The sequence below is a fragment of the Nomascus leucogenys genome, chromosome 7b (genome assembly GCF_006542625.1).
Source record: "Nomascus leucogenys isolate Asia chromosome 7b, Asia_NLE_v1, whole genome shotgun sequence".
Taxonomy (NCBI): Eukaryota; Metazoa; Chordata; class Mammalia; order Primates; family Hylobatidae; genus Nomascus; species Nomascus leucogenys.
The window spans coordinates 71,479,487-71,492,446 of record NC_044387.1 but is presented as its reverse complement, the minus strand read 5'-3'; the positions used below and the strand labels follow the sequence as shown (position 1 = coordinate 71,492,446).

The window sequence follows — 12,960 nt, the reverse complement described above, 5'->3', positions numbered from 1 at the left end:
GATCAACAGAATAATCATTCTTTTCAGCACCACACCACACCTATTCCAAAATTGACCACATAGTTGGAAGTAAAGCACTCCTCAGCAGATGTAAAAGAACAGAAATTATAACAAAATGTCTCTCAGACCACAGTGCAATCAAACTAGAACTCAGGATTAAGAAACTCACTCAAAACCACTCAACTACATGGCAACTGAACAACCTGCTCCTGAATGACTGCTGGGTACATAACGAGATGAAGGCAGAAATAAAGATGTTCTTTGAAACTAATGAGAACAAAGACACAACATACCAGAATCTCTGGGACACATTTAAAGCAGTTATGTAGAGGGAAATTTATAGCACTAAATGCCCACAAGAGAAAGCAGGAAAGATCTAAAATTGACACCCTAACATCACAATTAAAAGAACTAGAAAAGCAAGAGCAAACACATTCAAAAGCTAGCAGAAGGCAAGAAATAACTAAAATCAGAGCAGAACTGAAGGAGATAGAGACACAAAAAGCCCTTCAAAAAAATCAGTGAATCCAGGAGCTGGTTTTTTGAAAAGATCAACAAAATTGATAGACCGCTAGCAAGACTAATAAAGAAGAAAAGAGAGAAGAATCAAATAGATGCAATAAAAAATGAAAAAGGGGATATCACCACCGATCCCACAGAAATACAATCTACCATCAGAGAATACTACAAACACCTCTACACAAATGAACTAGAAATTCTAGAAGAAATGGATAAATTCCTCGACAAATACACCCTCCCAAGACTAAACCAGGAAGAAGTTGAATCTCTGAATAGACCAATAACAGGCTCTGAAATTGTGGCAATAATCAATAGCTTACCAACCAAAAAGAGTCCAGGACCTGATGGATTCACAGCCGAATTCTACCAGAGGCACCAGGAGGAGCTGGTACCATTCCTTCTGAAACTATTCCAATCAATAGAAAAAGAGGGAATCCTCCCTAACTCATTTTATGAGGCCCACATCATCCTGATACCAAAGCCTGTCAGAGACACAACCAAGAAAGAGAATTTTAGAGCAATATCCCTGATGAACATCGATGCAAAAATCCTCAATAAAATACTGGCAAACCGAATCCAGCAGTGCATCAGAAAGCTTATCCACCATGATCAAGTGGGCTTCATCCCTGGGATGCAAGGCTGGTTCAACATACGCAAATCAATAAATGTAATCCAGCATATAAACAGAACCAAAGACAAGAACCACCTGATTATCTCAATAGATGCAGAAAAGGCCATTGACGAAATTCAACAGCCCTTCATGCTAAAAAGTCTCAATAAATTAGGTATTGATGGGACGTATCTCAAAATAATAAGAGCTATTTATGACAAACCCACAGCCAATATCAAACTGAATGGGCAAAAACTGGAAGCATTCCCTTTGAAAACTGGCACAAGACAGGGATGTCCTCTCTCACCACTCCTGTTCAACATTATGTTGGAAGTTCTGGTCAGGGCAGTCGGGCAGGAGAAAGAAAAGGGTATTCAATTAGGAAAAGAGGAAGTCAAATTGTCCCTGTTTGCAGATGACATGATTGTATATTTAGAAAACCCCATTGTCTCAGCCCAAAATCTCCTTAAGCTGATAAGCAACTGCAGCACAGTCTCAGGATACAAAATCAATGTGCAAAAATCACAAACATTCCTATACACCAATAACAGACAAACAGCCAAATCATGAGTGAACTTCCATTCGCAATTGCTTCAAAGAGAATAAAATACCTAGGAATCCAACTTACAAGGGATGTGAAGGACCTCTTCAAGGAGAACTACAAATCACTGCTCAATGAAATAAAAGAGGACACAAACAAATGGAAGAACATTCCATGCTCATGGGTTGGAAGAATCAATATCGTGAAAATGGCCATACTGCCCAAGGTAATTTATAGATTAATTGCCATCCCCATCAGGCTACCCATGACTTTCTTCACAGAATTGGATAAAACCACTTGAAAGTTCATGTGGAACCAAAAAAGAGCCCACATTTCCAAGTCAATCCTAAGTCAAAAGAACAAAGCTGGAGGCATCACGCTTCCTGACTTCAAACTATACTACAAGGCTACAGTAACCAAAACAGCATTGGTACTGGTACCAAAACAGAGCTATAGACCAACAGAATAGAACAGAAGCCTCAGAAATAACACCGCACATCTACAACTATGTGATCTTTGACAAATCTGACAAAAAAAGAAATGGGGAAAGGATTCCCTATTTAATAAATGGTGCTGGGAAAACTAACTAGCCATATGTAGAAAGCTGAAACTGGATCCCTTCCTTATACCTTATACAAAAATTAATTCAAGATGCATCAAAGACTTAAATGTAAGACCTAAAACCATAAAAACCCTAGAAGAAAACCTAGGCAGTACCATTCAGGACACAGGCATGGGCAAGGACTTCATGTCTAAAACACCAAAAACAATGGCAACAAAAGCCAAAACACCTTTTATTGGAAGAAGATACCATCCTACAATGTTCCTAGCTACCAGGAAGTCAATGCCTGGCTTCAGTGTTACAAAGGACAGGCTGATTCTCTTGTTAGGGACTAATACAGCTGGTGACTTTAAGTCAAAGCCAATGCACATTTATCATTCTGAAAATCCTTGGACCCTTAAGAATTATTATAAATCTACTCTGCCTGTGCTCTAGAAAAGGAATGACAAGGCCTAGATAATAGTGCATCTGTTTACGGCATGGCTTACTGAATATTTTAAGCCCACTATTGAGGCCTGCTGTTCAGAAGAAGAGTCTTTTCAAATTATTACTGCTCATTGATAATCAACCTGGTCACCCAACAGCTCTGATCAGATATACAAGGAGATTCATGTTATTTTCATGCTTTTTAGTGAAATATTCATTCTGCAATTCATGGATTAAGAGTCATTTTGACTTACTATTTAAGAAATACTTTGTCATATTATTTAAGACATACATTTTATTAGGCTGTAGCTGCTATAGATAGTAATTCCTTTGATGGATCTGGGCAAAGTAAATGGAAAATCTTCTGGAATTGATTCACTATTGTAGATACCATGAAGTACCCATGTGATTCATGGGAAGAAATCAACATATCAATGTTAATAGGAGTTTGGAAGAAATTGATTCCAATTCTCATGGATGACTTTTAGGAGTTCATGATTTCCATGGAAGAAGTCACTGCTGATGTGGTGGAAATAGCAAGAGAATCAGAATGAGAAGCAGAGCCTAAACATGTGATTGAATTGCTACAATGTCATGATAATACTCCAAGGAATGAAGAGTTGCTTCCTATGGATAATCAAGAAAGTGGTTTCCTACAATGGAATCCACTCATGATGAAGATACTGTGAACATTGTTGAAATGATAACAAAGTATTTAGAATATTACCTAAATGTATTTGATAAAACATTGGTAGGGTTTCAGAGGAATGACTCCAATCCTGTGAGTAAAATGCTATCAAACAGCATTGCTTGCTACAGAAAAATCTTTTGTGAAAGAAAGATTCGGTTAATGTGGCAAAGTTTCTTGTCTTATTTTAAGAGACTGCTACAGTTACCACCCTCACCTATCAGTCAACATCCATGAATGTGGAGACACAACCTTCCACTAGCAAAAAGATTGTGACTCACTGAAGGGTCAGATAATTGTTAGCATTTTTAAGCAATAAAATATTTTTAAATGAAGTTATGTGCAATTTTTTTAGATACAATGCTGTTGTGCAATTAATAGATTACAGTATAGTGTAAACATAACTTTTATATACACTTGGAAACCAAAATATTTGTGTGACTCACTTTATCGTGATAGCCACTTTATTGCAGTGGTCCGGAACTAAACCTGTGGTATCTCCATGGTATACCTGTATTTATCTGATAGGGAACAGTGTTCTTCATGTTCTTATTTTAAATTTACCTTCTGCTTGAGCCTTTGGTTTTTAGAGTTTGATAGATAAATTTGAGTTTTTTCTTTAAATTAACAAGTTCAAACATATTTGGGAAAGTTAGTAGAATAGTGATGTGTGTAGGTTCTCCTTGATGATGGGGAATTTGACTAGATAAAGAGGTCAGTGATATACAGATACATGGGTGACCTGTAGAGCTAGAATGGAGCCTAGGCCCTTCAAGAGGTCAGTCTAGTTTGTCTTCTTTCTCATAGATCCTTTTTTTTTTAAATCTTGATATATAATTGTTTGTACTATTTTAAATACTCTCAAGAATTCCTGGCCGGGCGCGGTGGCTCACGCTTGTAATCCCAGCACTTTGGGAGGCCGAGGTGGGCGGATCACGAGGTCAGGAGATCGAGACCACGGTGAAACCCCGTGTCTACTAAAAATACAAAAAAATTAGCCGGGCATGGTGGCAGGCGCCTGTAGTCCCAGCTACTCGGAGAGGCTGAGGCAGGAGAATGGTGTGAACCTGGGAGGCGGAGCTTGCAGTGAGCCGAGATCGCGCCACTGCACACCAGCCTGGGTGACAGAGCAAGACTCGGTCTCAAAAAAAAAAAAAAAAAAAAAAGAATGCCTTTGTGGTCCGGTGTGGGAGCTCACACCTATAATCTCAGTGCTTTGGGAGGCCAAGGCAGGAGGATTGCTCGAGGCCAAGAGTTCGAGACCAGCCTGAGCTACATAACAAGACCCTGTCTCTTCAAGAAATTAAAAAACAAAAATTAGCAGGATGTGGTGGTGTATTCCTGCAGTCCTAGCTACTTGGGAGGCTGAGGCAGGAAGATCTCTTGAGCACGGGAGTTCAAGGGTACAGTGAGCTATGATTGTGCCATTGTACTCCAGCCTGGGCAATGGAGTGGGACCCTGTCTCAAAAAAGAAAAGAAGGAATTCCTTTGGCATCCTATTCTGTATCTAATAGCTTCAGTTTTTTTCTTCTGCATGTTTATTTTTTGGCACTTTTATTGTGATATTTTATGTATTTTAGTTTTTATGATTATAGATAAAAATAACCAGTTATCCTCATATCGTTGTTTGTTTGTTTGTTTATTTATTTATTTATTGAGATAGAAGATAGAGTCTCACTCACTCTGTCGCCCAGGCTGGAGTGCAGTGACGCAATCTCAGCTCACTGCAACCTCTGCCTCCTGGGTTCAAGCCATTCTCCCACCTCAGGCTCCTGAGTAGCTGGGATTACAGGCATGTGCCACTACGCTTGGCTAATTTTTGTATTTTTAGTAGAGATGGGGTTTCACTACGTTAGCCAGGCTGGTCTCAAACTCCTGACCTTAAGTGATCCATCTGGTTTGGCCCCCAAAGTACTGGGATTACAGGTATGAGCCACCGCATCTGACCTGTTTTCATATAGTTATAATTACTGTTTGTTTGATTAACATTATAACTTTAGATTGAATAATTTAAAAAAATGAGCTAGCTTCTCTCTTTCCATGTTTTGCAAGTATAAAGCTTCTCATTTAAAGACATTTTTCTAAGAGTCTTTGCCTAATGTTTGCTCAAGTAAGTTTATTAATAAATTTATTATTTATGTAAGTAATGTATTTTCTGTGTATATTGAAAGATTTGTGAACATGTTTTGTATTTAAACATTGTGATGTAAAATGTAATTATGTTATTTTATGGTTACATAATCAACTCCTTTAATTTTTTTTCCCAGGAGGATAGCAAACAAGCTCAATTTTTAGCCTTGGCAGTAGTATACTTTATCTCTGTTCTTATGGTCTCCAAGTACAGAGACATTTTGGAACCCCAAAATGAAAGGCATAGCCAGTCATGTACGGAAACTGGCAATGAAAATGGAAATGTATCACTCTCTGGTAAGTTTGCATTTTCTATTCCTTTGTACCAAAGTTCGAATAAGTGTTACTTACTTTGATGGTTAAAATATTGATACTGGAATTTAAATCCATTTCTGTGCAAATTAAGGAAGAGCATACATATATTTTTATTATTAACTAAATGTTGTGGCTTAAATATAATGTAATTAATTGCAATTGGGGTATTTTTTGTTCTTTAAATGAACTAATTAAAGGTAAGTCAGAAAATGTTATACAAATAAAGAGTTGAAAAATTGTATTGACTTCATTTGCTGTGAAGAATCACTAACTCATATTCTCTTGCAAGAGACAGACTTATTAACAAGTAACTGCAATAATTGGAGTATTAAAAGTAGCTGCCAGTTATAAAAGTATAGTTAGTTAAGTAGCTGTTGCAATTATAGAAGTAGCTACCACCCAAAGGAGGCAACTTATTATTCACTTGATATTCATTCAATATCTACTGGATACTTGGGTATATATTCATGACTAAAACAAAACAAAAAATCTCTGTCCTTATGGAGCTTATATTCTAATGGGAGGAGATAGAAAATATGTACATGCTATAAGTAAATTGTATAGTATTTTAGAAGGTGGTGAAAGTGCTAAAAAAAAAAAAAGAAAGTAATAAAGATGGTAAAAATATCAGGAATGACCAGGAGTAATTGGTTATGGATTTTTCTCTGAGGGAAATGAGAACTCATTGGAGGGTTTTGAGTATAGGAGTTACAATTAATGTTTTTAAAAGTACCTCTGGGCTGGGCGTGGTTGTTCACGCCAGTAATCCCAGCACTTTGGGAAGCTGAGGCAGCTGGATCACTTGAGATCAGGAGTTGGAGACCATCCTGGCCAACGTGGTAAAACCCTATCTCTACTAAAACTACAAAAAATTAGCCAGGCATGGTGGTGGGTGCCTGTAGTCCCAGCTACTTAGGAGGCTGAGGCAGGAGAATCGCTTGAACTTGGGAGGCAGAGGTTGCAGTGAGCAGAGATCCCACCACAACAACTCCAGCCTGGGTGACAGAGTGAGACTCCTTTTCCAAAAAAAAAAAAGTAACTCTGTATCCTGTGTAGAGGATATAGCGTGGAGGGCAAGGATAATCAGTGTTTTTGGCTGGGTACTGCTGTTTAACACCTTACCCTGCACTTAATGTCCTAAGACCATAACCATTTTAATCTTTCTTTCATGATTTCTTGAGTTAGATTTGGATAGGGCACGGTGGCATGGTTTATCCCTGTTTCAGATGATGTTTGCTGGGTCTGGAAAATCTAAGATGACTTTTCTAATAGTGTATATAGTGCCTCAGGTAGGATGGCTCCAAGAGCTGAGACTGACTGACTAAAACAGCTGAGCTGGGGTTGTGTGTCTGCAGCCTTGATACTTGTTCTCAACTGAGTTCCTGGTTTCCTTCATTAGTTTGGAGAGCATCTCTGTCTCCATATCATCTCTCTACATGTTCTTTCCAGCAGGGTAGATCAGAAATAAGCCACACTTCTTACAGAGATGTTCAGAGATTCTGGGAATGCAAGAGCTGCCAGACCTTAAAATGTGGGCCAAGTACTGGCCCACTGCTGCTTTTGCCAGATCCTGTTGGTTATTGTCAGTCAAGCCTAGTCCAGATTCAAGGGCTTATTAAGGGATGCGTACCAGGAGACATGGGGCAGTAGGATTATTAAAGCAACCCTCTTCCCCAACAGTTAGGAGGATATTGCAGTAATCAGTAATCCAGGCAAGAGGTTATGGTGGGATGGATTAGGTTGGTAACTAGAGATGGTGAGAGGCAGTCAGATTCTGGATATGTTTTAGTGGTAGAAAAAACAGAATTTTAAAACATTAGGTGTGTGTTTTGTGAATGAAAAAGGTAGTCAAAAATGATTACAAGGTACAGTGGAGTAGATTAAAGGTGAAAGAGATTTTCAGGGAAAGATAAAAAGAGAAGAAATTCAGTTTTCAGCATGTTGAGTTTGAGATGTTTTTTAGACATGTAAGAGAAGTTGTACGGTAGCAGTTATATTTAATTGTTTGAGTTTTTTGGTGGGGGGATATAGTGGTATTTAAAACTTGGAGAATGAATGATACCACGAAGGGACTAAATGCAGACAGAGAACATAAGAGGAACAAGGACTGAGCCTTGTGTTCCTCCAACTTAAGAAATCAGGGAGAAAAAGAGGTGAAGGATGTTAAGAAGGAACAATCAGTGAGGTAGTACAAGGAAAACAAAAAGAGAATGGTGTCCTGCAAGCCGAGGAAAGGAAGCGTTGTCTAGTTGGAGGGAATAATCAGCTGCTGCTGTTATGTGAAGTCCTATTAGGACTGAAAACTGACCATTGGAGTTAGCAAGATGCAGATTTTTTGGTGGCCTTGATAAGACTATTTTTGCTAGAATGGGTTGAAACCCTGATTAAAGGGAGTGAGAATTAAACAGAGAGAAAAGGAGGTGTTCCTTGTTGAACTGGATTTTAAGGACCATTGAATTATTTATGCATGTAGAAGGGGTAACAAGTTTTCCAGCTGCAGTAACCATGTTTGAGGTAGAGCTTTTTATTTTATCCTAAAGATTGTGGACTTGGGCCAGGCGTGGTGGTGCATGCCTGTAATCCTAGCACTTTGGGAGGCTGAGGCAGGTAGATTGCTTGAGTTCAGGAGTTTGAGACCAGCCTGAGCAACATGGTGAAACCTCGTCTCTACAAAAAAATAGAAAAATTAGCCAGACGTGGCGGCACACACCTGTAGTCTCAGCTACTTGAGAGGCTTAGGTGGGAGGATCACCTGAGCCCAGGAGGTCACACCTGAAGTGCAGTGAGCCTAGGTCACACCACTGCACTTCAGCCTGGGCAACGGACTGACACACACACACACACACACATACACACACACACACACACCCAAAAAATGATTGTGGACTTTTTCTTACAGGCCAATGACTTTCAACCTTGTATTGCTACCCATTACTTTAGATAATTTTTGCAAGTATTTTATTATTTATTTTATTATACCATCTATCTTGATAATCGGTGTATCCATTCAGTACATTCTGTAGAATATGTAATTAGTTTTTGCTCTTTTAGAACATGATGTATTTCATAATTCAAAACAGTAGATAGCTATTAGGACAGAATATACCTTTTAAAAATTAGTTCTAAACTTTTGTTTGTTTATTTCTTCTGTTTCTGGGTATGATACAGAAATCACACCAGCAGCATTCAGCACTTTAACTACGGCATCAGTGGAAGAATCTGAAAGCACGTCATCTGCTCGAAGGAGGGACTCAGGCATTGGGGAAGAAACAGCCACTGGTTTAGGAAGCCATGTGGAAGTAACTCCTCACACAGCACCTCCTGGTGTCAGTGCAGGCCCAGATGCAATCAGCGAGGTGCTATGTACTCTTTCTTTAGAGGTCAATAAGTCTCCGGAAACCAAAAATGATAGAGGAAATGAGTTGGACACTAAGGCTACACCGTCAGTTTCGGTTTCAAAAAATGTCAGTGTGAAAGACATTCTCCGAAGCTTGGTTAACATACCAGCAGATGGAGTCACAGTGGATCCTGCCCTTCTGCCACCAGCCTGCCTTGGAGCCTTTGGTGATCTATCTGTGGAACAACCCGTGCAGTTCAGATCTTTTGACAGGTACTGAAAATAGTTTTTCATTTTGGTATGTTTCTACATCTGACCCTTGAACAACATGGGGGTTAGGGATGCTGACCCCCTGTGTAGCCGAAAATCCATATATAACTTTTCACTCCCTCAGAACTTAACTACCAATAGCTTATGTTGATCAGTAACTTTACTGATAACAAACAATTGATTCACACATATTTTGATTGTTATATGTATAATATACTGTACTCTTACAGTAAGGTAAGCTAGAAAAAAAGAACATGTTATTAAGAAAATCATAAGGAAGTCCAGGTGTGGTGACTCACATCTGTAATCCCAGCAGTTTGGGAGGCTGAGGTGGGTGGATCACCTGAGGTCAAGAGTTTGAGACCAGCCCGACCAACATGGTGAAACCCAGTCTCTACTAAAAATACAAAAAAATTATCTACGCATGGTGGTGGGTGCCTGTAATCCCAGCTATTTGGGAGGCGGAGGCAGGAGAATCACTTGAACCTGGGAGGCAGAGGTTGCAGTGAGCCAAAACCGCAGCATTGCACTCCAGCCTGGGCAACAAGAGCAAAACTCCTTCCTCCCTGCCCCATAAAAAGAGATGTACTGTGTGTTCTGAGATGACTAGCGTCACACAGCATTTTAAGTGATGCTAACAATACCGGAGCTCAATGCAATTGTGGCAGGAAGTAGCTATGAAATTATTACGTAGTACAGTATGGATTAATGTTAATTTTATACAGTTATGCTTTAATAATTGAAATTTACATTGTTTACATTTCTTTTAACTGCAGATGGTACCATGTACTATTTCTAAGTGTTTGTGTGTGTAAGCTTTGATATATTTTAACTTATTTTTGTGTCCTCTGAGATTTTTCATTTTATGATTTTTTTTTTTTTTTTTGTCTGGGTGCAGTGACTCACACCTGTAATTCCAGCATTTTGTGGGGCTGAGGTGGGAGGATTGCTTGAGTCCAGGAATTTGAGACTAGCCTGGGCAACACGGTGAGATTTTAAAACAAAAAGATTAGCTGGGCATGGTGATGTGTGCCTGTAGTCTCAGCTACTCAGGAGGCTGAGGCGGGAGGATCACTGGAGCCCAGGAGTTTGACACTACAGTGAACTGTGTTCATGCCACTGCACTCCAGCCTGGGTGACAGAGGGAGACCTTGTCTCAAAAAAACTTTTTTAAAATTGATGCATAATGAGTGGGATTTATTCTGGGGATGCAAGAATGGCTGAACATACACAAACCGATCAATGTGATACATCATATCAACAGGATGGAAGACAAAAGCCATATGATTATTTCAATTGCTGCTGAAAAGCATTTGATAAAATGCACTATTCCTTCATGATAAAAACCCTTAAAAAAACTGCATATAGAGGGAACATAGCACAATAAAAAGCCGTAAACAAGAGATCCACAGCTAGTATCATATGGAACAGAGAAAAACTGAAAGCCTTTTCTCTAAAATCTGGAATGAGACAAGGATGCCCACTTTCATTACTGTTATTCAACACAGTACTGGAGGTCCTAGTTAAAGCAATCAGACAAGAGAAAGAAATGGCATTTAAATTGGAAAGGAAGAAGTCAGTTGTTTGCAGATGATATGATCTTGTATTTAGAAAAACCTAAAGAGTCCATAAAAAAGTATTATAACTGATAAATTCAGTACAGTTGCATGACAAAAATTAGCGTACAAAAATCTGTATCATTTCTATATGCTAACAGTGAACAATCTGAAAAAGAGATCAAGAAAGTAATCCAATTTACAATAGCTGTAAGTAAAATACCTAGGCATAAACAGCCAAAGAAGTGAAAGATCCCTCAATGACAACTATAAAACATTGATGCAGAAACTAAAAAGGACCCCCAAAATGAAAGATATCTCATATTCATGGATTGGAAGAATTAATAATGTTAAAATGTTCATGCTACCCAAAGCAATCTACAGATTCAATGCAATCCATATCAAAATACCAGTGACATTCTTCACAGAAATAGAAAAAAAAAATTCCTAGAAACTATATGGAACCACAGAGACTCAGAATAGCCAAAGCCATCCTGAGCAAAGAGAACAAAACTTCAAATTATACTACAGAGCTATGGTAACCAAAACAGCATGATACTGTCATAAAAACAGATACATAGACCAATGGAACAGAATAGAGAACTCAAGTAAATCCACACATCTACAAGTGAACTCATTTTTGACAAAGGTGCCAAGAACATGCAATGGGGAAAGGACAGTCTTCTCAGTGGTACTGACTAAACTGTATATCCATATGCAGAAGAGTGAATACCTTTGTCTCTTGCTATATACAAAAATCAGTTCAAAATGGATTAAAGACTTAAATCTATGGCCTGAAACTATGAAACTACTGAAAGAAATCATTGGAAAAACTCTCCAGGACATTAATCTGGGGAGATTTCTCGAGTAATACCCCAAAAGCACAGGCAGTCAAGGCAAATGAGATCACATCAAGCTACAGAACTTATGCATAGCAGAGAAAACAATCAACAAATTGAAGAGACAACCCACAGACTGGGGATTATATAATAACCTTATAATTCTGGTTAACTGACAAGGATTTTAATAACCAGAATATATAAGGGACTCAACCAACTCTATAGGAAGAAATGTATTAATAATAATTTAAAAATATTACTACATTTTAAATGAAATGATAACTTTAAAATGGGCTAAAAATCTCAATAGACATTTCTCAAAGAAGACATAGAAATGTCAAATGATTTTATGACAAGATGCTCAACATCATTGATCAGAGAAATGCAAATCAAAACAATGAGATCATCTCACTCCAGTTAAAATCGCTTATATCCAAAAGATAAGCAGTAACAAATGTTGGCAAGGATGTGGAGATAAGGGAACCTTCATATACTGTTGGTGGGAGTGTAGATTACTACAACCACTATGGGAAACAGTTTGGAGGTTCCCGAGACAATTAAAAATAGAACTAGTATGTGTTTCAGCAATTTCACTGCTAGGTGTATACCCCAAAGCAAGGAACTCAGTTTATTGAAGAGATGCCTGCACTGCCATGTTTATTGCAGCACCATTCAAAATAGCCACAATTTGGAAGCAACTAAGTGTCTACGAACAGATGAATGGATAAAGAAAATGTGGTGTATATATACAGAATGGAATACTATTCAGTCATAAAAAATAATGAGGTCTTGTCATTTGCAACAACATGAATGGAACTAGAGAACATCATTATATTAAATGAAATAAGCCAGGCACAGAAAGACAAACTTCACATATTCTCATTCATTTTTGGGAGCTGAAAATTAAAACAGTTGAATTCCTGGAAATAGAGGGTAGAATGATGGTTACCAAAGGCTAGAAAGGGTACTGCAGACTAGGAGGGAAGTCGACATGGTTAATGGGTACAAAAATATAGTTAGATAGAATCAATAATATCTGTTTTTTATAGCACAACAGGGTGATTACAGTCAACAATAATTCACTGTTCAGTTAAAAATAACTAAAAGAGTATAATTGGAATGTTTGTAGCACAAAGAAATGATAACTGCTTGAAGTGATGGGTACC

The 12,960-nt window shown here is 38.3% G+C and overlaps 1 protein-coding gene across 3 annotated transcripts in view; it reads left to right on the top strand.

The window, feature by feature from the left end:
• The window catches only part of LRBA (LPS responsive beige-like anchor protein), a 765,281-nt gene that overhangs the window by 183,692 nt on the left and 568,629 nt on the right, over positions 1–12,960 (top strand). For all 3 annotated transcript variants that reach the window (XM_030816230.1, XM_030816232.1, XM_030816231.1), the window contains exons 29-30: positions 5,615–5,774; positions 8,961–9,402. In XM_030816230.1, the coding sequence (XP_030672090.1) occupies positions 5,615–5,774; positions 8,961–9,402 (602 nt within the window). The remainder of the gene's footprint in view (positions 1–5,614; positions 5,775–8,960; positions 9,403–12,960) is intronic.